The 26259-nt window shown below is 36.3% G+C and overlaps 2 protein-coding genes across 2 annotated transcripts in view; one reads left to right on the forward strand and one right to left on the reverse strand.

The window, feature by feature from the left end:
* The window catches only part of LOC148948779 (protein nervous wreck-like), a 30407-nt gene extending 29408 nt beyond the window's left edge, over nt 1–999 (forward strand). The window contains exon 7 of the mRNA XM_089095014.1: nt 844–999. Within this exon, the coding sequence (XP_088951140.1) occupies nt 844–999 (156 nt within the window). The remainder of the gene's footprint in view (nt 1–843) is intronic.
* A 3444-nt stretch (nt 1000–4443) lies between these two features.
* The window catches only part of LOC148948780 (protein nervous wreck-like), a 34627-nt gene continuing 12811 nt past the window's right edge, over nt 4444–26259 (reverse strand). The window contains exons 2-4 of the mRNA XM_089095015.1: nt 23019–23119; nt 14949–15083; nt 4444–4660 (exon numbers count right to left, since the gene is read on the reverse strand). Coding sequence (XP_088951141.1) covers nt 4444–4660; nt 14949–15083; nt 23019–23119 — 453 coding nt within the window. The remainder of the gene's footprint in view (nt 4661–14948; nt 15084–23018; nt 23120–26259) is intronic.

Below are 26259 nucleotides of genomic sequence, written 5' to 3' on the forward strand. Positions count from 1 at the left end.
AAGATAAGATAAGATAAGTTTTATTCTTCATTAAATACACATACAATATTACAAGTTATTAATCCCTCAAAGGCTCATTGGCCTGTACAAAGAGGGACGACATATGAATTACATACTCAGAGATAAAAAACAAAAGAAAATTTAAAATGATCACTTACTCCCATATGAAGGAGAAGAAAAGAAAATATAGATAAACTTGAAACTATAGAAAAAATTAGAATAAATAAACTAAATTTATTAATTATATTAAATAGACTCAAAAATAAAAATAATAATAATAATAATAATAAAAAAAAAAAAAAATTATATTATTATTACTATAAGCGAATTCCTATCGTCGAAACAGAATTATGTATATTGTCAGGTAGAACCAACATCACAATAGCTGTTACGATATTATTCATAACTCTTATCCAAGATATTTAAATATCATAACTTAAGCCATGTACAGCCCTTTTATGTTTGTATTTAAAACTATATAAATTCCAGTTCAATCAGCGCTGCTTATTTCTGAGGCTACGTAGCAAAATTGAGGTTTATGGGTTATTTCAGTCATAAAGCTTATAATTATTAGACTGTAATTAAATGGTACGAAAGCAATAAAATTTAACCCTTCTTCATGAATGCTACTCCTTAGTGAACTATATAAGTTTCAGCAATAAATATTGATAGTCATACCTGAGGCCTGGGAATCATAGTGCAGAGAAGACCACCATAAAACAGAACTAAACATTCAGGGGACATCAACTCCACAAAAAAAAAAATTAAAAAAACAACCAAATTTAAATACTAAATATTCAGTTTGATTCTTGAATAAACGGTTCTTAAGAATTCCCTTGAAAGTGTCAATCGATTAGCGTTTCTGTGCTGAGGAAGTTAGAGAGTTTCCAACCAGATGGAAAACCAGGAGGCGTTCAAAATATTAACGCCCAATGGGAGGAGGATGAAGGCCAATTTTCTTTGGCGAATAAATATTATATTGACCTGAGTCATAAATAAACTGATAAGTTTTTTGAAGGGATTTTCGAATATCACCATCAAGCTTAGTAAAAGCAAAAGAAGCACAAGAAAGAAGGTAGACAGACTGTAGATTTAGAAGCGGTCTTGGTGAAGAACGGTTGGTACCCATAACCAGACGCGGTTTTTTATCATACATGACAGAACGCGACCGCAGTGTAGAAGGAAAAGTAGACATCCATACTATGGGGCAATAAGAGACACATGACTGGACAAGGCAGAAAAAAAGAAGCTTCAGAATAGATCCAGGACAGGTGTGTTTGAGTTTTCGAATGACACCCAAACTCCGTGAGACCTTAACCCTAATCATGGCTATATTGTGTCTAAACGAAAGGTTCTCATCAAGCAGGATACCAAGATACCGGACCAACCGATTCTTTGGTCTACACAAGGAGCCTTGTGACACCTGAAGCTGTGTCAGTTGAGGGAAAGCTACACCAATTCGAGAAAAAATAAGAAAATGTGACTTGGTAACATTCAATGCCAAGCAATTTGCCTGAGACCATGAAACTCTTCTCTCAAATATTGCCACCCGAATTGATCTGACTTCACATTTCGTCCTCCCTTGAGTCCCAATAGTGCTGTCATCAGCAAAAGCTACGAGACAATCCTCATCAGAAGTAGCATTGGGACACGAAGAAACAGCCGGATGACAAATATTGTAGTATATCAGAGGACTGGTGTTTTTGACTGCTGAAATCAGATCATTGACATAAATCAGAAATAAAATGGGGCCAAGAACAGATCCCTGGGGGACACCATATTCTACTTCAGAAGGGCTCCGGAAAAGTGGATCAATTGAAATAAGTCTACCAGAAATATATGATTCAAACCAAGGGAAAACATTTGATCTTATACCAATATACGATAATTTCCAAAGAAGAATCTGATGAGTCAAAGAATCAAAAGCTTTACCAACATCGAAAAATAAAGCTGCCGGGATAAGACCAAAATCTATTGCCGAATAAATTAAACTCAAGAGAGATGCGCAAGCATGCTCTTTGGAGTGATTTACTCAGAATCCGAACTAAAAATCATTGAAAAATTTTTTGACATAAAGAAAACTGAACAGCCTAGATAGCAGATCCCTCGCAGATATTTTGCTGACAACAGATAGAAGAGAAATTGGCCTTTAATTAGCAGAATCACTCTGAGATCCATCTTTATACAGCACTATAACCTTAGCTTGCTTAAGTGATTCAGGGAAAATTCCTTTCCCGAAAGACATATTGACAAGCTTAGTTAATGGTGACAGAATAGCAGGAAGAACGGCACGGATAACCCTTGTAGGAATTCTATCTGGCCCTGAAGACGATGAACCTTTAAGCGCATTTACGATCTGACCTGCCTCAAACTCAGAAACAGGGGTCAAGACCATTAACTTTAAACATGGGGGTCCAAGATAGGCTCTGAAATCACAACGAGGAGTTCTAGAGCTCACAGATGAAGCAGTCGTTTTTACTATATTATCAAAAAAAGACGTAATCTCTAGCTGAACATTTTCTTATCCTTTGACAAATTTAACGTCAACTATCAGCGTTGTTGGAACAGAAGGCGGAGGGGGAGTAGGTTTAAGTACAGAATTAATAATTTTCCATGTCTTCCCAACATCCTTTCCACACTCAGAAAATTTCCTGTGATAATACTGAGACTTGGCCTTCCGACACAGAGAATTAAATATATTCCTATAGGCCTTGAACCGCTGATGATGAGAAGCAGATGACGAAGCCTTGTATAGTTTCCACAGATAATTTTTCTTTTTCCAGCTTTTATGGAGACCTGGAGTCATCCACAGATTCAACAGTACTATCTTTTTCGAGGTATGAGGCTTTGGCTTCCGATGGCAAACTTCTAGGATACCATCTTTTAATGAATCATAAAAGAAATCAAAAGAGCGGTTAAAATCAAATTCAGAATCCAAACTATCCCATGGCTGATCAGTCAAACGAGATTTAAGTAGACTGATCTCACTGACACCTAAACGGAAAAATGGGAGATTAGATGGCGAATCTTTACGCTGCGATCGATTAGCAGTCCTATATCGTGAAATAGCAGGAAAATGATCAGAAATATCACTAATCATCACCGAATTATCTAAGACATCTAGTGACGAAAAAATATTATCAATAAGTGATGCATGCATCTCAGTAACTCGGGTTGGTATACAAACTGAAGGTAAAGTTCCCGCGGAAAGCATCATTGTCAAAAATCTGCAGCCGAAGCAGAATTTTGATCCAGCAGGTTGAGGTTGAAATCCCCCATTAGGTTTAGTTCGCAGGGATGCTTTTGGACTAAGTCCAAAACCTCTTTCAGAATTTTCATAAACGAAGGAATAGATCCACTAGGGGATTTGTAAACCAAACTGACAACTAAATCCTTACAACCTGACTTAATCTCATTAAAAAGGGATTCAAAGATTCCTTCCTCATTTCTAATTAAATCACTTAGGAAATTATATACAAGATGATCGGCAATATACAGGGCAAGGCCACCTTTCGCCATCTGTTTCCGGTTCATCCTCTCCATCCTAAATCTTTGGATATCTAAAAGCATATCCTTCTTTGAATCCAGGAAAGTTTCACATAAACCAATAACATCCGGAGTTCCACCACTGACAATCCGTTTTAGCTCATCAAAAGAGGAACAAAGTCCCTGAATGTTTAGGTGAAGCACAGAGAAAATACCATCTTGTTTAGAAGAGGCAGAACCACTTAATTGCGAAACATATTTGCTTTCAATAACCGATTTAGGATCATTATAATTCCTATTTCTACTTCCAACTGAATTATTAATTATACTTTCTATATCTAAAGGATTATTTTGTAAATCAACAAAACGTTCCCCCAAAGAGTTGACATCACCCTGGTCACTAAAAGAATTAATCATTTTACTTACGGTGGATGGTAGATCCGCTCCGCGACCAAACTCACCAGACCAAAGGTTAACGACATAAATAAATAAATAAAATCACAATAATCATACCAATAGGTAAGATACATTTAAATTTTATATTATTGAACAAATTAATAATTTCAGATAAATTTAGTGACTTCCTTAAATCATTAATCATACTACTCAGTTCCTGAAATAAAAAAAATTAAAAATATATAATGCTAAAGCTCCACTGCATTAATGTACCCATGAGACCAATACAAGTAAAATCATTTTCAAGATAACAAAGGATTAAAATCCCAAACTGACGCAATGACTTGTGAGAACAGGCGTGTAACAAAAAAGAATAATTATTGAAATCCATAAATTTCATTGAAATTAACTGGAACGAAATTAAGTCCTTAGACAGATACGCACAAAGAAAAAAAAAATACACTGAATATATGAATGGCAAGATACTAAACATATCTAAAAAAAAACACAAAAAAAAACACAAAAAAAAACAAAAAAAAACAAAAAAAAAAAAATTTAATCTTAAACACAGTCGGCTAGAGTATGAATTTTTTTAGTGACACTTTCACCGTTAGGCCTTGCCAAAATTTGCCCACGATCAGTCCAAACATTTCTATGACCAAATCTGTCCTTAGCGGCATATAGGATCTCACGTCGCCTCTTTGTTAATGCTTCCGATAGGAAAATTTCACTTGAAGCTAACCTAGCTTTTGCTTTGAAGACTTTCTTCGCTATATCACTATTCACAAATTTAACTAAAACAGGAGGGACATTGTCGTTTAGGGAGGCATCGGTTAAAGCAGGGGATATTTTGAATCTGTAGATATTCCTAATTTGGGCAACATTAATTTCAGTCAGGTTCATTTTGGTTATGAAAACTTGCAGGATTGTTGATTGGAGGTCAGATCCGGACTGTTGCTTAACACCATGTAAAATTAGCGAATCAGGCAGCACATCTTGTTCAAATGAATGTAGTTTCATTTCAATTTTCATGATTTTCTCTTCCTGATTTATAATTTGGTTACGAATAGTTTTCAGCGATTGTTCAATTTTTTCAAATTTTGGTTGATAATCAAGAGTAATCGCATCATATATTTGACAAATAATGTCGTGGGATGACTGGCGGAAGGAATCAGCATCCGAAAACCTTTCATTAACCTTCTTAGTTACATTTTGCAGTAACTCTCGCTTAGTTTTTTCCAGGTCAAGTTCTGTAGAAGTGATTTTATCCATCAACGAAGCACAATCTCCTGTATTAGATTCCTTAATTGTTAATGCATTATATGTCTTGGAAAGGGATTTATAAATATCGGGTGAATTTTTCAATTCCTCAAATGCAGCCTTTACACCTGCAGTCTGTTTTGTTGAAGTTCGGCTAACGCTTGGATTATATTCTGCCAAGTTGGCTTCAACAAGTCTGTATTCGTCATGTGTCCCATAGCAAAATACCAAATATGATGGCTTTCCTTTGCTATCCTTGGACACTTTTAGTATCTTTACTGGCCAATGAGGATAATTTTTGAAGTTAGCTAACGCGATATCAAACTCTTTAAATTCAGGCATTTCCTATTAAGGATAGGACAAAAGTAAAAGCAACTTATCTTTATCTAAGTAAAGAACCTTAAGGAAAAATTTAGTTGGAAAAATGCTCCAAAGATTCAATAATATATATCCAAAATAATCTATATAATCCACTAATATCAGTCTATTTCAATACCAATTAGTTTGGCACCAAAGGTGAACACAAGATCAATTACCTCGCAGTAGGTTTACTCAAGAAAAGTCAAGGGCGCAATAAATTTCACCTGTGTCTTAATCCGTTTAGTTGAAGAAACCAGTTCTTTATTGTTCAGAGACTATAAAATATCCGTTTTCAAGCTAGGTGTTCACTGAATGAAATTGAGTAGAATACTGATGTCTGTTTGTTTTAATTCATAATGTTGCTCTTTACTTTAAGTTGAAAAAACTTAACCATATCTGGACCAAAATTATTGTTTAGCAGCACATATTGTCAGAAATTGGCTTCTTATTCTAGTTTGGTCTTTTTTGTAACTTCAAAAGAATAATGAATCCGTATATTTTTGCTTGGATACACCATATTCCGATAATTTAAGACCTTTGGTTTCGACACTATCATTCCTGGAGAAAAAAAAACGCACACGCGATCATCGTTACAGGGGAAAATATAAAATTTTGTTTCAGTAGAGAGTAGCCTTAGGGTAATCAGACAGACAGCATTTTATCGATTTTTTTTTATCAGGATTGCGCCCTTTAGGGCGTTGCTCATCCCCTTTTTCTAAAGCCTCTTTTAAGAACTGCTTGACTCCGAGCTCTCTTAAACCTAAGGGAGGTTGTCCCCTCTGCAACAATTGAAGAGCAAATGTAAAAAGACAAGAACATCTGCATGTCTGATAAGCATTATAAGCATATCTGTTGAGACTACCTTCGTGGGCGCGTAATTCATATATTAGCTTTCGTTACAAAGTTACAGAATCATGTCAGACCGTTCGAAAACAAATCGACAATTTTAACACAAGGCTGGTGATCGAGTGTTCGTCCCCCCTGCGGCAGTAGTGTCGATGTAGTTTCTTTAAATATTTGTTATGCATTGTCCTATATTGTTCTACATTTTCCTGTAATTTTCTTTTCTTTTCTTTTTGTTTTGTATTGTGTTGTACACCGTCTTCTTCCTTTTTGTGTGTTGATGGGTTAGAAAACAAATAGATACATAAATATTTATAAAAGCGATCTTTTAAAAATATTTATCAGGTGGGAGGGATAGGATACAAAACCAAAACATAGTACATGATCACTCCATCCTTGCTTTTCACAGGTAAGCTTATGAGTGTGGTAATGTTCGTCACACTTAACACATTTCTACGATGAGAGGGAAGCTGTTATAACGCTAAACTAATATTGCAGGCTAATTTAAATATTTACCTCAGATATAAGGGAGACTAGGGAACAAATTTTTCCATCCCCCCTTTCTCCATATTATCTGAAGGAGTTTGAGCCCACTCTTTAAGTCTTCAAGTCCCCTCCCCCTCGTTTCACCCACGTAAAAAGCAACTAGCCCTCTTTGTTCACAGTTGGCGTGTAGGTATTGGAGCAATTATTTCGAATAAAAATTTAAAATAACTGTCAATACTGAGTCTGTATTTTGTAGGAACTGCATATGATTTAGAAAATATGCATCGCCGTGAGGCGTCCGTTATGTGTTGAATATGGAAGGCTAAATAGATTAGTTTGTTATAGTTCTGAGTCGATTTGTAATTGAAACTTATCAATCGATAAAACTTCCGTGTCAAACTTGTTGTTCTTGCCATGAAATAGCAGAAAACACCGCTTGAAAGTGGCACGATCCCTTTTTGTAGCTTAAAAATAAACACTAGATAGTTTTATTTCTGTTCAAAATACCCCCTCCTGATATTCTAAGACCACTGCTAGTTTTTCCGAATTCTACAAGTTTAGGGAAATATTCTGAGCCAGTTTATTTGAACAGTTTTTTCAGATATATGTTTCACAGACTGTGAAGCAGTGATTTCTGTTCCTTTTTAAGTTTCAACTTCGCTTATTACATTAGTCATATAAATTTCGTTTGTTTAATAATTAATTGCATACAAATACGTTAAGTTCTAATTTGTGTTGATCATACCCTTACCAACAAACCTATTACTTTTTTTAACCGCTAACTTATTAAGACAGTATATATTTCGAAACTGGGTCTCATCTCGTTTTGCACCGAGCCAAGATTTAGCTCGTTTTTGCTCCCATTGCGGATTTACCAGTTTTTTTTGTGCCGGGTTAGTCTTAGCTTAAACTTGGGTTCTTTCTACATTGAGTCAGCTGGCTGGCTGTTTAAACAAGGCGCACCAGGCCTATCTTTCCACTACAAATTTGACGATGCAGGGGATAGGAGTTATGGAGTGATCATGGGCCTAGCTTATGCCTCCTATGACACGCATTTATTGTTTTTTGTATACTTCTAGGTTTAGTAAGGCCAAAATACCGCTACTAAACCTAGCTGCAAAGACACTTTCGTTTGCATAGCTCGGGACCCTTGCTCTTGGGGATGCATGAATAATGTCCCCATCGGAAAACCAGTTTTATACCTTTTGATCATTTACTTGAAATGACTATCTCAAAATCTGATGCCACAGGAGCCTACAGGGTCTTATGGGGGATAAGGGGTACAAGGAAGGGCAGTGGGAGCATTACAATCACTTTTGACATCTAAAAACAACACTAGGACTTCCATCCCGTATTTCTAAGACAACATAGAAAAAAAAAACAAGGCAATCGCCCTTACATGGTCAATGCTGCTACTTTGACTCTGAAATTAAGTAGGACGTCTGATTAATTTGAATCCTTTGAAGTCGACACTGGGTGATCATATACTAAAAGGGGGTAATGAGCCGGAAGAGCTGGCTAGAATTCTAAACTTTATTCTTGGAATTAGATTCTGTTTCTATGCCTACTGTTTTCACTATAGCTGTATTCGAGGTTGTATTATAATAAAACAAAAGCTCTCATCTCAAATGTATTGATTTAGACGCAGTCTGTCTGGAAATATTCCAACATCAGTTATCTAAAAAGGCGATAAATCTTTACAAATATGCACCCGAATCATAAGAATTTCAAACAGTTCGTGGTGGCGAACTGTAAGTAAGAACCCGGCTCAATACTAACCGAAACTCTAAAAAACGGAATTTCGATACCAATAGATATATCAAGATAATCGGCTTATGATAATTTCAAATATATAAGTTTCAATAAGTTTACTCTTACCCATTAAAGGCTATGAGCCTGAGCAAATTTGCCTGATTTTCGAAAAAAGGGGGAACCACCCTCTAAAAGTCATAAAATCTTAATGAAAATCATACCATCAGATTCAGTACATCAGAAAACTACTGTAGAGGTTTCAAGCTTCTATCTGCAAAAATGTGGAGTTTGTATTTTTTGCCAGGAGAAAGATAGCCTATATATATTTTTTTTCTCCAGGGGTGATCGTATCGACAGTGATCCTAGAATTTCGTGAGAGGGCTCATTCAAACGGAAATTAAAAGTTCTAGTGCCCTTTTTAAGTGACAAAAAGATTGGAGGGCAACTAGGCCCCCTCCCCTGTCTCCTTTTCCCAAAATTGTCCAATCAAAATTATGAGATAGCCATTTTGTTAAACATAATTTAGAGGCCCAATACCTATGCCTTTGGATGTAAAATGACTCCCCACAGCCCCAGGGGAAAGGTATCTAAGTTATAAAATGTGCTCATTGTTTAGGCATAGTATTTGTGATTCGGATGTATGCATACATTTTCATGTGAGGGAGGGGACAAACTTTTTGCTGGGGTTTTTCCCACGGGGGAATTTTCCATGGGGAGGAAGTTTCCAGGAGGTGAAATTGTCAGGGGAAATTATACATTGGGGGAATTTGCCAGAACTCCTAAACAAAATTCTTTTTATATGTCTTGCTTTCTCTTTTCCGTCCCAATTTTACGCGTGGAGTTGTTAAGGGTAATTGTCAGGGGCAAATTTTCACCGGAATCGAATTGTCTAAAGAATATTTCCGTGGGGAGGGGGATTTCTCCGTGAAGGTGGGGCCAGATTTCCTGACATTGTTTAAAAAACGATCAGAAATGAAATAAAAGAACGAGTTTTTTCAACTGAAAGTAAGAAGCAACATTAAAACTTAAAAGGAAGAGAAATTAATGTGTACATGAAGAGGATTTACCCTCCTCGACACCTCGCTCTTTACGCTAAAGTTTGAATTATGTCCCAATTCTTTAAGAACGAACCCTGAAACACAAGGGTCGTTTAATTAGAACAATGAGATGCTTTTTTAAAAACACTAAAAAACTTCAGTTTAAAGAGCGAGGTGTCGAGGAGGGAATAGTCCCCTTCATATACGTAATAATTTCTGTTCGTTTTAAGTTTTAATATTGCTCATTACTTTCAGTTGAAAAAACTTGTTTTTTTTATTAAATTCCGCTCAAGTGCAATCCAACAACTAAAGAATCAATCAATATTCCGATAGTTTTGGCCATTCATTCCTTTTAGCTACAATCTTTTATCATAGAAACCATTACACCATGATTTTATATATTTTTTTTATTCATATTATTAAAAATATAACATATACGTTTGTGGTAACAAACTGTAAGTAAGGAGCGACTAGGTCAAATAGTAACCAAAACTCTAAAAATCAGAATTTTTATAACAATAGATAGCCTACTTTAAAAGAATTGGCTTTTTATGCTAATTCCAAAGACATAAAATTCAATAATGCTAATGTTACTCACCAAAAGCTATGAGCCTGAGGAAATTCGACTATTTTTTTTAAAAAAGGGGAAAACACCCTCAAAGGTGAATTAATGAAAATCACACCGTCAGATTTGTCATGCAGAGAACCCTATTGTAGAGGTTTTAAGCTACCATCTGCAAAAATGTGGATTTTTATTTTTTATTTTTTTGTCAGAAGAAAGATCACGGATATGCGTTTTTTTCCCCAGGGGTGATCGTATGGAATTAATGGTCCTAGAATATCGGGAGAGGGGTTATTCAAACGGAAATGAAAAAAAGTGTCCTTTTTAAGCGACCAAACAGATTAGAATTCAACTAGCCCCCCTCCCATGCCCCTTTTTTCCAAAAGTCATCCAATCGAAATTTTGAGTTAGCCATTTTGTTCATTATAGTTGAAAGGTTAAATAACCATACCTCTAGAGATGACATGACATGACCCCTCACAGTCCTCCTGGGAAAAGGGCTGCAACTTATGAAGTTTGCCCATTATTTATGAATAGTGTTTGTTACTGGGAAATATAGAGCCATTTTCGGGGAAGATGAATTTTCTGTGGGGAGCATTTTCCACGGGAATAATTTTCAGCGGGAAGGGAAGTCTCCGGGATGAAATTTCAAGGAGAAATTTCACAAGAAGGAATTGCCAGAATTCTTATACGAAATTGAAATTCTTTTTATTTGTCTTAGTTTCTCTTCGGCAATTCAATTTTACATGTGGAGATTAAATAAAAAACAAACAGTTTTTTTAACTGAAAGTAAGAAGCGACATTAAAACTTAAAACCAACAGAAATTATTCCGTATATGAAACGGGTTGTCCTATCCTCAACGCCTTGCTCTTTACGCTAAAGTTTTTTATTACTATAAAAAGTAAAGTTTTGACAAAGAGTCAAACTTTAGCGTATAGAGCGAGGCGTTGAGGAGGGGACAGCTCCTTTCATATACGGAATAATTTCTGTTCGTTTTAAGTTTTAATGTTACTCCTTACTTTCAGTTAGAAAAAACTTGTTTGAAAAAACATGAAAAATTAAAATTAGATTTGCATATTAATTTTGGCAGATCTATTTCGTATATGAAGGTTTGTCCCCTCCTCAATACCTTGCTCTGTACGCTAAAACTGTTAGCACTTTTAAAAAGCTTCCTATTCTAATTAAACGGCTCCCTTGTTTCAGCAACCGTTCTTAAAAAATTGGGACAAACAGTCCAACTCTAGCGTGAAGAGCAAAGTATTGAGGAAGGAACAACCCTTCTTATATAGGATAGTTTCTGTTCATTTTTAGTTTTAATGTTGCTCCTTACATACAAGTTAAAACAAATATTTTTTTAAATTAATGTCTGATCGATTTTAAAAAACCCCGTTAAATCTGGTTCACCCTCCATGAAATACACCCCCCTCACGGATAACTTCCCCTTGGAAATTTCAATCAACGTAAAGTGCACCCCTCCCCCCACGTCAAATTATCTCCCGACAGTTCCATCATCATTGAAAATCCCCCTCCCCATAAAATTGCTTGCAAACGATTCAACTTCAGGAGAAAAATTCTCCTTAGCATTCTTTCATTTGAATAAGACTTTAATCTCTAATCGGTTTCACGATAACTCCAGAAATGTCCCCTTCCGTGTAAATTTTTTTCTAGATATCAAAACATGCGGAAAATAGCCCCCGGATAATTCCCCCGGAACATCTCCACATGTAAAATTTGTCAAAGAGAAAGTAAGGCAATTAAAAATAATTTAGTATAGTAAGTATGTCAAATCCTCCCCGTGTAACATTTCCCCTGGAATATTCACCTCCAGAAATTTTCCTCCTCAAAGAAGAGTCTCCCTATAGAAATCCACACCAAACACAACCCCTCCCCCACCGAAAAATGTCTGTACCTCCAAATAACAAAAACTATGCGTAAAACAATGGCCAAATTTCATAACTTACAGGCCTCTCCCATGGACTATGGGAAGGGGGGGGGTCATTTTACACTTAAAGACATAGTTGTTACCTATTTCAACTATACTGAGCAAAATGGATATCTCAAAATTTGTATCAGATAACTTTGGGGAAAAAATAGGCGTTGGAGGAGGGGCCAGTTGCCCTCCAATATTTTCGGTCACTTAAAAAATACTTTTAATTTTAGTTCGAATGCGCCCTCTTCTGATGTTCTAGGACCATTTTTTCAATACGATCACCCTTGGAAAATAAACACACACGGAGCTTGGAGCTTGAAACTTAGGAGCATAGGGAAACATAGGAGCTTGAAACTTCTACAGTAGGGATCTCTGGTACACTAAATCTGATGGTCTGATTTTCATTAAGATTCCTTGAATTTTAGGGGATGGTTTCCCCCTATTTCAAAAATCAGGCAAATTTTCTCAAGCTCGTAACTTTAGATGGGTAGCAATAAACTTGATGAATCTCATATATTTGCAAACAGCATAATAAGCTGATTCTTTTGATGTATCTACTGATATTAAAATTCTGTTTTCTAGAGTATCGGTTACTATTGAGCCGAGTCACTCCTTACTAACAGTTCCTTACCACGAACTGTTTGATTGTCCGGGAGAACTGTCCAGGAGAAAATTTCCAAAGGGGTTGGAATTGTTTTTTTTCTATGGAGGGGAGAATTTTCCACGGGAGAAGTTCTCCATGGGGGTATTTTACACGAGGTAATCCTTCCGTTTGGGATGGGGGGGGATTTCCAAGAAAATTTTTCAACGGAGGTGGTATTTCCGATTATATTTGAAAACGTCAGTAATTAAATGAAAACAAGTCTTTTTTTTCAAATGAATGTAGGCTAAGAATAATTTTCCAGATGGAATTGTCCACAAGAAATTTTGTTGGGGTAATATTCAGAGGTTGGAATTGTTTGGAGGAGCCAGGGGGAAGGGAATTTTACGCGGGAGGAGGTTTCCATAAAGAAATTTTTGTGGGGGAGAGGAGTTTCCCATGAAGGGGAAGGCGGATTTCCGCGCATTATTTGAAAAACGACCAGAAATTGAATACAAAAGAAGTTTTTTTTTTAACTGAAAGTAAGTAGCAGAATTAAAACTTTGAACTAACATAAATTATCCCGTATATGAGGGGAGATCCCCCTCCTCAATGTCTAACTCTATATCCTAAAGTTTGACTTTTTGTTCCAATTGTTTAAGAACGACTCCTGAAACGCAATGTCTGTTTAATTAGAATGAAAAGCTTTTTTAAAGTACAAAAAAACTTTAACGTGAAGAGCGAAGTACTGAGGAGGATACATCCCCCATCGTATACAAAATAATTTCTGTTCATTTAATTTTATAAATCAAGAGCTCCAGGCCTGAGAAAAATTGTCTGATTTGAAAAAGGGAAAAACACCACCCAAAAGTCAAATGTTCTTAAAGAAAATCCCATAGTTAGATTCAGCAAATCAGAAAACCCGACTATTGAGGCTTAAAAGCTCCTATCTACAAAAATGAGGAATTTTGGATTGTGTCTTAGAAGAAACGTCATGGACACGTGTTTATCTTTTCTCTTTTTTTGCGTTTGTAACAAACCAATGGTCCTAGAAGATTGGGAGAGCGCTCATTGAAAGAAAAATTAAAAGTTCTTAGTGATTTAAATTACGCATTAGCTTTTATGAAGGAGGGGCGGTTGGTCAGTGTCTAGGTGGGTATTCTCTATCCACTCGAGGCTCCATATTAAAGACACTATTAAGAACCTGTTCAACGAAACTACTGTTTTAAATCAAATTTTAAATTTTTAATCTATTGTTTTATAGAAATTACTGTTAAAGATCAAATGAAACCAAAAACGACTATCAAAAACGTCCTATCAAACATTGAGATAATCTCATCTTAAAATCGATAAAGATAAATTATTATAGTCGGATAAAGTATCTTAATACGCTTCAGGAAGAATGGGAATAGCTAATAAAATGTGACGACTGAGGTTAAAAAAAACAAACCAATGAAACTAAAGCACACTCTCTAACACAGGTGTAAGGAGGCCTCGGATAATTCCTCTTTATTCTCACAGTCTTAAAACAAGATTTGGGACAACTTAAAAGAGTGGAAAGCGGTGGTAGTGGCGACAAAACGCCACCAATGCCATTTGGCGTTTGAAATTTCTTGATATTTTTTCTGTCTTTGAAATTTTGTTCTTTAGGAGAAACTTAGATCGGACACTCGTTTTAAACTAATTTGCCAATTGCACTAACTAAAAAAAAATTGCCTTATTGTTACGCTAAAAATTTCTAAAAAAACATCAAACGTTAGAGGTGTTGGTGATTTTATTGTCGACACTAGGGCCAGTTCCCACTCTTGTGAATTACCCAAACTCACTGGTTTGAAATTTCACTTGATGCTAGTAATTTGTCTGAGAGATTGACGGGAATCTAGTGACACAATAGGAGGATATCTGTTTAGTCTCAAACAGTGAAACATTTCTAAAATATTTTTACAGTTTAACTTTTGACAAAACGTTCGTCTTATTAATTATCTTTGTTTATAAACAACCCTGGCTACGAAAAATAGGCCTTATAATAGATATATCGATATCCAAACAATGCTACGGCCTATAAATAAGTGTATTTTTGATACAAAAAGTCCACAACACATCTAGCCCCTCCCAAACCCAAAAAACTGAAAAAACACAGTAGTAAATGAAATGAATAAGATAAAGTAGCAAAAAAAGCTTTTAGTGAGTTGTTTAAAAAAAAAGAGTTTGAAGTCAGTTATTGCTTCCAAAAAGTTGCTTAATAAATTAATTACCTTTGATCCGAAGTTAAAAGCTCTTTGGCCGTTTCAGAAACAGGGGGAACCTTTTTGCTGAGGTACGTGCTGCACATCTTTATTAGTGACTCGGCACAAGACTTCTCTATTGACGATCGTTGTTTCATAAAATTCCTGAAATATAAGATGCAGATCTATTGATCGAAGCATTATTATTCTGAGACTATCTATCTGTAAGAACCTGTTATAAATCTTGATTAAGTTTCAACTTACCTATGATACTAGGAGCAACATCATTTGTTCTAACAAATAATCATAATAATAAACGTGAATACTTTGTCAATAAAATTTGGTCTAAAAGCAGTTCAACCTGCGCTTTCTTTAAACTATAAGGGGTTAAATAGCAGTATCTTGAGCGTAAGGAGTAAAAACCGAGCCTTAGGTCAACTATGATGAAGACACAGTAGACAGAATATACCAGTAAGCTTATCGCAGATCATTTCTGGTCTTCGTGAACAAAAAGCTCCTCCCACTTATTTCTGCCTTATTTCTGCATTAGCTTGTTTCTGCATTAGTTTTATTTCCGTTTGTTTCAATGCACTTTGATGGAAACAGTCGGAAACAGACTAACCTGCATTCCCGCTAATCTGACTTCGCCTATGTTTATATCTGCCAAAACAGAAATAAAGCTAATGCAGAAACAAGCTAACCCCGGTCCGGGTTTTTATAATGGGTGAGATAGAGAATGATCATACTACTAATTATATAAACTGTGGATGAAGATAATGGAGGCTTTGAAGAAGGTACAAGTGACTAGAAAAGGATGGTAAAGATGTAAGACAGGTTTGTGTCTCTAAGGCTTTCTCCTATACCTTCAAGACCGGCCTAGAGTCGTTGGGGTTTTAACATTCGCATTGTTGTCAAATCAGGGAGCAAGGGACACCTTAGAAAATCTCAAGATTAAACTTGGCTCAGGTACGCTCTGCCCTCGGAATAAAATGTGTCAAGAAAGCAATAGCTAAAAAGTTCATACTTCCACTGTTAAGAGATTTTATCTTATCAAGTTTAAAAACCTGAGTCACACCCCTCCACACCCCGTCACATCCCTTCCCACTCAACCAAAGAAACGAAAATTTAGTCTTAGGACTTTTAACGTCATGTGCTCACAATTTGCTTCGTCCATAATTCCTTGGTCAAGCACCCGCTAAGACTCTATTTAATCGATAATTCTGGTAAATTTTGAACATCATAGGCAGCGCAATAGCGCTGCCTAAGTAAAGAACTGACCAAGGCACTTCGTATCGAAGGAGTTGAAGTAGAAACTTCGAAAAGAGCTCATTCGATTGAAAATTGGAGGGGCTAGTGCCCTTTTTAATAGTCAAAAATGATTGAAGGGCAACTAGCCCCCCCCCCCCACGCCCATCATTCCCCCAAACACATCCAATCAAAATTTTGAGATAGCCATTTGGTTCAGCGTAGTTGATTTCCAGATAGAAAATATGTTTTTAAGGGGGACACTCGCCCACAACCCTCAGGGAAAGGGTTGTAAATTATGCCCTGGGGGCATATAAGAACGATGTTGGCAGAATGTATTATTTATTATTTTTTCCTTTAGACCAGGGCCCAGGGCACTTCGTATAGATAAAGTTGTCGAAGAAACTTCGAAAAGGGCTCATTCAATTGCAAATCGGAGTGGCTTGTGCCCTTTTTAATAGTCGAAAGTTATTAGAAGGCAAATAAAACCCTTCCACGGCCACCATTTCCCGAAACACATCCAATCAATATTTTGAGATAGCCAATTTGTTCAGCGTAGTTGATTTCCAGATATAAGTTATGCTTTCGAGGAGGACACTCCCCCAAAGCCTTCAGGGCAAGGGTTGTAGATTATGCCCTGGGGTCATATAAGGTTTTTATAGAAAGCGTTGTCATAGAAACTTCAAAAAAGGCTCATTCGATTGGAAATTGAAAAGGCTACTGCCCTTTAAATAGTCGAAAGTGATTGGAGGGCAACTAACACCCACCTTTTCTCCAAACACATCCGATCAAAATTTTAAGATAGCCATTTTGTTCAACGTAGTTAAATGGTCTGGAAATTAGGTCTTTGAGAATGACAACCCCCCCCCCCAAAGCCCTCAGGGCAAGAGTTGTAAGGGCATATAAGGTTTTTATAGAACGCGCTGTCGTAGAAACTTCAAAAAGGGCTCATTCGATTGGAAATTGAAATGGCTAGTGCCCTTTTTAATGGTCGAAAGTAATTCGAAGGCAACTAAGACCCCTTTCACGCCCACCATTTTCCCAAACTCGTCCAATCCAAATTTTGAGATAGCCTTTTTGTTCCACGCAGTTTAAAGTTCAGTAAATTATACTTTTGAGCAAGATACTCCCCCCACAGTCTTCAGGGCAATGGTTATAAGTTATGCCCTGGGGGCATATAAATTTTTATTGAAATCTTTGTCCTAGAAACTTGAAAAGGGCTCATTCGATTGGAAATTCAAAGGTGTAGTGCCCTTTTCAATAGTCGAAAGTGATTTGAGGGCAACTAACCCCCTTCTCACGCCCACCTTTTCGCCAAATACATCCAATCGAAATTTTTATATAGCCATTTTGTTCAACGTCGTTGATTTCCAGATAGAAATTATGTATTTGAGGAGGACACTCCCCCGTAGCCCTCAGGGCAAGGGTTGTAAGTTATGCTCAGGGGATATATAAGGTTTTTATAGAACGTGTTGTCGTAGAAACTTCAAAAAGGGCTCTTTCGACTGGAAATTGAAAGGGCTGGTGCCCTTTTTAACAGTCGAAAGTGATTCGAAGGCAACTAACAGCCCTTCCACGACCACCATTTTCCCAAACTCATCCAATCAAAATTTTGAGATAGCCTTTTTGTTCCACGCAGTTTAAAGTTCAGAAAAATACACTTTTAAGCAAGACACTCCCCCCATAGTTTTCAGGGCAAGGGTTCTAAGTTATGCCCTTGGGGCATATAGGTTTTTATTGAAATCTATGTCCTAGAAACCTCAGATGGGTCTCAATTAATTTGAAATTCTAATGTGTAGTGCCCTTTTTGATAGTCGAAAGTGACTTGAGAGCAAATAACCTCCTTCTCGCGCCCAACTTTCCCCCAAATACATCCAATCAAAATTTTTATATAACAATGTTGTTCAGCGTAATTGATTTCTATTCAAAAATTATGTATTTGAAGAGAACACTCCGGTACAATCCTTGGGGCCAGGATTGTGCGCTATCCCCTGGTGGTATATAAGGTTTTATATTAACCGTTGTCATAGAAACTTAAAAAAAGGTTCATTCGACTGGAAATTCAAAGGGCTGGTGCCCTTTTTAATAGTCAAAATCGATTGGAGGGCAACTAACCCCCCTCTCACGCCCACCTTTTCCCCAAACACGTCCAATCAAAACTTTAAGATAGCCGTTTTGTTGAACGTAGTTGAAATATCTGGAAATTAGGTCTTCGAGGATGACACCCCCCCCCCCCCCAGCCCTCAAAGCAAGGGTTGTAAGTTATGCCGTTGGGGCATATAAGGTTTCTATAGAACGCGTTGTCATAGAAACTTCAAAAAGGGCTCAATCGATTGGAAATTTAAATGGCTAGTGCCCTTTTTAATAGTCGAAAGGGATTGGAAGGCAACTAACACCCCTTCCACGCCCACCATTTCCCCAAAAATATCCAACCGAAATTTTGAGATAGCCATTTTGTTCAACGTAGTTGAAAGTTCTGGAAATTAGGTCTTTGAGGATGACACCCCCCCCCCCACAGCCCTCAAAGCAAGGGATGTAAGTTATGCCCTTTGGGCATATAAGGTTTCCATAGAACGCGTTGTCATAGAAACTTCAAAAAAGGCTCAATCGATTGGAAATTGAAATGGCTAGTGCCCTTTTTAATAGACGAAAGTGATTGGAAGGCTACTAACACCCCTTCCACGCCCACCATTTTCCCAAAAATATCCAACCGAAATTTTGAGATAGCCATTTTTCCACGCAGTTTAAAGTTCAGGAAATTATACCTTTGAACACAACACTTCCCCCACAGTCTTCAGGGCAAGGGTTATAAGTTATGCCCTGGGGGCATATAAGTTTTGAAGTCTTTGTCGTAGAAACTTGAAGAAGGGCTCGTTTGATTGGAAATTCAAAGGGCTAGTACCCTTTTTAATAGTCTTAAAAGTGATTTGAGGGCAACTAACCCCCCTCTCATGCCCACCTTGTCCCCAAACACATCCAATCAAAATTGTTTGATACCCATTTTATTCAACGTAGTTGAAAGTTTTGGAAATTAGGTATTTAAGGATGACAACACCACCACCCTTACAGCCCTCAGGGCAAGGGTATATAAGTTATGCGCTGGGGGTACATAAGGTTTTTATAGAAAGCGATGTTGTAGAAACTTCAAAAAGGGCTTATTCAATTGGAAATTGAAAGGGCTAGTGCCCTTTTAATAGTCGAAAGTGATTGAAGGGCAACTAACCCCCCTCTCACGCCCACCATTTCACCAACACATCCAATCAAAATTTTGAGATATCTATTTTTGTTCAACGAAGTCGAAAGTTCTGGAAATTAGGTCTTTTAGGATGATAACCCTATCAGAGCCCTCAGTGCAAGGGTTGTAAGTTATGCCCTAGGGGTATATAAGGTTTATATAGAAAGTTGTTGTACAAATTTAAAAAAGGGCTTTTATATGGAAATTGAAATTGCCCCTTTTAATAGTTGAAAGTGAGTGAAAAGTAATTGACCCCCTCTCACGCCCACTATTTCCCCAAACACATTCAATCAAAGCTTAGAGATAGACATTTTGTTCAACGTAGTTGAAAGTTCTGGAAATTATGTATTTAAGGATGAAAAAACCCCCACAGGCCCCAGGGCAAAGGTTGTAAGGTATGCCCTGGGGCATATATGGTTTTTATAGATATAGTTGTCGTAAAAACCTCAAAACGGGCTTATTCAATTGAACATTTAGAGGGCTAGCGCCCTTTTTAATAGTTGAAAATGGTTGGAGGATAACTAATCCCTCTCTCTCGCCCACGATATCCCCAAACAAGTCCAATCAAAAATTTCAGATAGCCATTTTGTTCAACGTTGCAGACAGTTCTCGAAATTAGGTTTTTGAGGATAACACCCTCCCCCCCAGCCCTAAGGGCAAGGGTTTTAAGGTATGCTCTCGGGGTATATAAGGTTTTTATTGAAAGCGTTGTCTTAGAAACTTCAAAAGGGCTCATTTGATGGGAAATTGAAAGGGTAAGTGTCTTTTTGATAGTTGAAAGTGATGGGAGAGTGACTAACTTCCCTCTCACGCCCACCAGTTTTTCCAGACACATCCAATCAAAAATTTTGAGATAGCCATTTTGTTTAACTTAGTTGAAAGTTCTGGAAATTAGGTCTTAGAGGATGACAACCACCCTCACAGTCCTTAGGTTAAAGATTGTAATTTATGCCCTGGGGGCACATAAGGTGTTTATAGAAAGCGTTGTCTTAGAAACTCAAAAAGGGCTCATTCGATTGGAAATCGAAAGGCCTTGTGCCCTTTTTAATAGTCGAAAGTTATTTGAAGGCTTGACTTTTTTTTAATAAAGATTGATGTGTGTATAATGTATTTTTGTTTTTTTAGTTGTTGTTGTTTAGGCCAGGGAACTTCGTATGGAAGGAGTTTTCGTAGGACTTCGAAAAAGGCTTAATCAATTAAAAATTGAAAGGGCTGATGCCCTTTTTAATAGTCGAAAGTGATTGGAGGGAAACTAAACCCCCTCCCACGCCCACCCACCCATTTTCCTTTATGTTTAAAAACCAGATTTTTGAAAGGTTGTATGTTGTTAAAAATTGCTGAAAATTTTTCTCCAGCATACAAATAGCAGGCCAAACTATAAATTTAAAAAAAAACGAAAAGATTTAAAGTGTTATTTTCTTTTTCCCTGAAAAGACTATGTCAATATAAAACGAAAAGAAATCAATTAAAGCAACTTTTTCACAAAATAAGTTTTTCGCAAGAAAAGTAAAGAACTCCATTAAACAAAAAATGAGCAAACATAAAATCAAATAATCTACCAAGCGTGAAACTACCGCAAATCAGCATCGATGAGTAAATGAAACCCAAAACGAACAGAAATTACAATAAATAACCAAGTCAAACTCAAAACGAGCAGAAATTAACATAAGTTGGGCTTAAAACCCCTATGCCTTCCCAAGGCCAGAACTTAATTTGAACTTTTCTGAAAAAAAATACAAATGAATGTACATTGTCAGTTTAATATACATATATTGATATTTAGTAATCAAAATGTTAATATTATTTGATTTATTAAAGTTATAAAAGTAAAAACATTTATATTTGTTTCGGTAAAGTGCAAATTATGTTCTGGCCATGGGAAGGCATAGGGGGGTTTTGAGCCCAACTTATGTTAATTTCTGCTCGTTTTGAGTTTGACTCGGTTATTTATTGGAATTTGTGTTCGTTTTTAGGTTTCATTTATTCATCGATGCTGATTTGTGGTAGTTTCACGCTTGGTAGATTATTTTATTTTATTTTTGCTCATTTTTTGTTTCAAGGAGTTCTTTAATTTTCTTGAAAAACTTATTTTGTGAAAAAGTTTTTTTAATTAATCGTTTACAAAAACACGATGAGAGCTATTCACCTACAATAATAAAGAATTCAACTTTAAATGTAAAGATTTCAACTGCACTGGTTGGAAATTTTAAGAACTAACCTCCTCCCCGTTTGCAAGCTTATCACCAAGGATTAATTATCCTGCATAATCACAAAGATATTACAAACAATCTATCAATAGTACAAACAAAAGCAATATGATCCCTTAAAAGACAATAAAATAACAAAATACTCATTTCCAAACATGTTTACAAGATGTTCCCTATTATATCTTTCAAAATAAGAGATTTCATACTTTTATCCTTCAATGTGTCCGATTCGCACATAAAATGAAACGCTTTCAAAAATGTATCTAGACATTGGGCTTGGAAATAGGCAGTCCTTTTCTAATGTTACTAGCCACATGTTTCTTTATATTTCTGAGTGGGAAGTAATCAATCCTTACCTCATTAACAAAATTTAAAATTTTCCATTTTAAATTTACTTTGCGCCATTACTTTACTTTGCAACCTCCCTTCATCCTTAATCTGCAAATATACAGCCACAATTTATATACTCGATGAATTTTCCATACACCGGCTCTTTTATTTATGTTAATTTAAAAGCGAACAAGCAACGGTAAGTGCAACAAGCACCGGAAAGAAAAACCTCGGCCTATGAAAAATGCATTAAACATCTAGCCGCTTGCGTGTCAGGCCAGCATTTTCCCATTAAAACAACGAAGGTTAAATATAAAATGTCTGTATCTGTATGTCATAGGGGCGATTGAATTTATTGCTGTTGGGCTCTTAATAATAAGGTAATGGCTGAACTTGTAGACAATCTATGTATATATATGAAATAGTATTTCATAGTATATCTATGAAAGAACAAACTTTCATTGTATCTAAATTTTGAGCCCGATTGAAAACTATATAGAATTTGAAGCGAAAAAAAGAAAAAGTATCTTTATTTGCCCAAAAATCAAGATTACATTATTTCAATTTTAAGATGTTTGGTGCAATTTGTAAAACCTCAAGAGTAAGCAAGCACACTAATCAAAAATAGCGAGACCGGGAGATTTCACAAATGAGACGTGAGGACCAGATTCACTACCCTAGAATTAATATTTGTCTAGCCGGCGTATTAACTTTAATACAATTTTAGGTACAAGACTTTGCACCTCGTTTACAATTACGATGCATAGTAGGCGATATTTGGTTTCATCAAATTTTCCACTTTTTTTCTTGGTTATTTTGCTTTTCTGAAAGCATTTTGAGGTGTTTGCTATTACTTGAAAAATGAGAAGTTTTATTTTGTATTACCTAGTTGGCTGAATAGATTATTTATTTGCAGCGTATTTGTTTAAAAGCATTTTTAATTCTCTTTCTTTGTTAATTTGCAAAATGCCCCAAAGTAAAGTCTCTTCATAACAGCTTTAGAAAACATCTGTGACAACATCAATGCATATTTTTGAAGCAAATTGTCTCTAGAACTTAAAATTTCGTCTTCACATAACTTACCGAATATCTTCCAGAAGTTCGCATTCTTGTTGGTTTTTGACTTGAAGCTTTGCAATCTGATCTGTATGTATTGTTTTCAGAATTTTAGAATAGGTAGACGGCTGAAAAGAAAAATAATAAAAAGATAGATGGAATGGGGTGCATATAAATTTGAATTCGACTATTTGAACACTTTACCTATGATCCAGTTGATTTTCATTCAATGGCTTGCAGCTTTATCAAGTTATCTCTTATAGTTTATTAATGCATTTGTTAAATTCAATTGAATTTTAAATACTTTCTGCTATAACAAAAACTCAAATAGTTCAAATATTTTTAGCATGGACGAGGTGGTGCTATGTAGAAAGTAAAATTTTATATTTGAATATAGGGGTTGTCACTTATTAAATTAGAAATTTAGTGATTTTTTAACTTGTTTAGTGATTCTTTTCATAAGACGTTACTGATTTTCTTTCCGACCTGGCGACAACCCAGGTCATAACCAGTCAGGATCATATTCTTGTTTTCCCCAGTCAGGGTGATAAACCTGTCCCACAAGTCTCATTTGCGTAATACCCAAATTATTACTATTATTTTTATTTATTGAAAACCCGTCTTTGCACAAAAAGAAAATGACAGAGCACTACAAAGAGAGAAAAAAGCAAAATATAACTATACAACTATGACAAGGCAACTATAGTTGAAGAAGAGGCTCCAAGCATGTCTTGAAATCTTGTGGTTGTGTTTTTCCATATGTTTAGTAAAAGCTATAGCAGGATCTGCTATGTGAAGACTGTTGATGAGTTTTGAATTGCGTTTCCAAGTTGCATATGTCAGCAGGTATTTTACAAAACGGAAAAAAGGGGGGCGGATTTTCAATTTATCATCATTTTTAAGTTTTCCAGAAGGGTGCAATATAGAGAATTTGGGGGTGAGCAACAGTGGTGTACAGTGTTGCGCACCGCTGATATGCGGCGTTTGATGACTTCTGTTGGGAGATGATGAGTATCAGAAATGATATTTCAAATAAGAATACCAAGATAAACGATTTGGTCAGATGGACAAATCTTTGAATTCCCAAGTACAATTTCATGAGGAAGTGGGCCTTCCCAGTAAAAGCACGACGTCGGACTTTGCAACGTTAAATTCAAGATCAGATTTTGAATATTCTGCTTGCAATTTTTGGAAAGTTTCAGAAAATTTGTCCAAAGTTCGGTTAATGTTAAAAATGTCATCAGCAAAAGTGACTAAGAATATATTGAGGCCAGAGAGAACGCTAGACATCTCACACTGGTCCTGAGCTTCAAGGACATAATTATTGAAATAACAAGGTGAGGCAATTGCACCTTGCCTGGCTCCTCTCTTAACTAGTATAGTTCTATCCAGGAGCCTTGCCATTTCATTTTTCTTAAGAGGGATTTTAAGACAGACTCGTAGCTTAGCATACATATCACTTTGGGATCTAATGATAGCCGGATTTAATCCTCTTTCAACAGCCCTTAAAAGTATAATGGGGTAGATCAAGTAGTCAAAGGCATGGCGAACATCATAACTCGCCAAGGCGAGTGAACTATCTGTACAAGAAGAATCAAGCAGAGCATTAGCAACAACTGCAAGGGCGTCTGCACATCCAATGTCATGTTGAAAGCCAAATTGATGTAGAGGCGCGTAAAATTTTTCTTCAAAAATGAAGAAAAACCTTAAATATTTTTCATTTCTCTTTTATGAGCAGTAGTTCATAAAGCTTGCATAAACTGGTTGAAACAGTTATGGGCCTGAAAGATGAACATTGATTGGAGATTTTTCGCTCTTTTGGAATATGAGAAAGATCTCCCACGCAGAATGTTGACGGGACCGAGCCTTGTGTAAAAATAATCTGCAGCGGTAACGTGAGATATTCTAAAAGCGAAGGATCACCATTTTTGATATGTAGAGCGTGAATTCCATCTATGCCTCATGACATCTTTCTATGCCTCGGCTTAAGGCGCATAATAGCAACAGCCACAGACGTTACAGACACTGTAAAATCAGAGTCAGAGAATGCATAGTAAAATTGGCCAAGCTCTTCAGAATATTCGTGTTCAAGTTGGGGGTCTGGTGGAAAGAATTTTCGGCCTCATAGAAAGAATACCACTCAGATAGAGGAGCAGCAACAGCGGAAAGGAAGGTTTTGGGGATCACTGGATGGAGTTTCGACCAAAGGAAATGAGGGTTATCTTTGATTTTTATGCTGACAATTCTGTGATTTTATTGCGGTGATTTTGAAATTCCTTGGCAAACTTTTTCTTTGTTGCGAAGCGGATGGAATCAGCAGGGCCGGATCGTGGGCGGTTGCATTCAATATATATATATTTATTTATAACCCACTTACATCACAAGATAAATAGTGGAGTAAGAAAAAAAAAAAAAAAAAAAAAAAAAAAAAAAAAAAAAAAAAAAAACACAATAACAATTAAACAACAATAAACATTAACTAAATAAAAATTAATAAAACAAACGGATCAAACAATGGTGAGGTGACAAACTCCTATACGCTATTCCCGAAAGTCTGTCGGGCAAACCAGTCAGCTTCTCAGTAATATTAGGAAGGTAAAACTTATTTATTATTTTTTGACTCCTAGACCAAAGAGGAAGATAAAGAAGATATTTACAAAAACGGAAATAGGCCACTCAAATATCACTAAAATCCTTATTCCTAAAAATAGGATAGAGCCCAGAAAGGTAAAGAACAGAATGATCAGAAAAAGTAAATAAACCTTTCCAAGGGTAATGCGATTATATTTGCCTCGATTGGCTACAACTTTTGAGTAACCAATCTGGAGCTTTGCTTTGGCATCCCGGACAGAACACTCCCGAGAAGTTTTTAAACTGACGGTAAGTGTAATACCTAACCACCGCACCGAGTCTACATGACGGATGAAAAAATTTTTAGAACTTAGAGGTTTAGGAGGGGGTGACAAAATAAAAGAGAATACTAACATTTACCAATGTTAAGCGAAAGACCGATTTGAGCAAAAGAATAAGAAACTTTATGAGCCATCTGCAATAGTCTGAATTTAGACCGGCTAATTAGAAGAATGTCATCAGCATAAGCAAGGTAAGAAATATCAGTTAACCCAACAAAACACGGAGAAAAAATATTTTCAAGGATACTAGAAACATGAAAATTAAAAAAATTTGGCGATAGAAATCCTCCTTGTCGCACACCCCTACGAACAGGGACAATGAAAGAACTTTAGTTTAGAACTTTAGAACATTAGTT

The sequence above is a fragment of the Artemia sp. Qi Xiang Cuo genome, chromosome 9, assembly GCF_049724085.1.
Source record: "Artemia sp. Qi Xiang Cuo chromosome 9, ASM4972408v1, whole genome shotgun sequence".
Lineage (NCBI taxonomy): Eukaryota > Metazoa > Arthropoda > Branchiopoda > Anostraca > Artemiidae > Artemia > Artemia sp. Qi Xiang Cuo.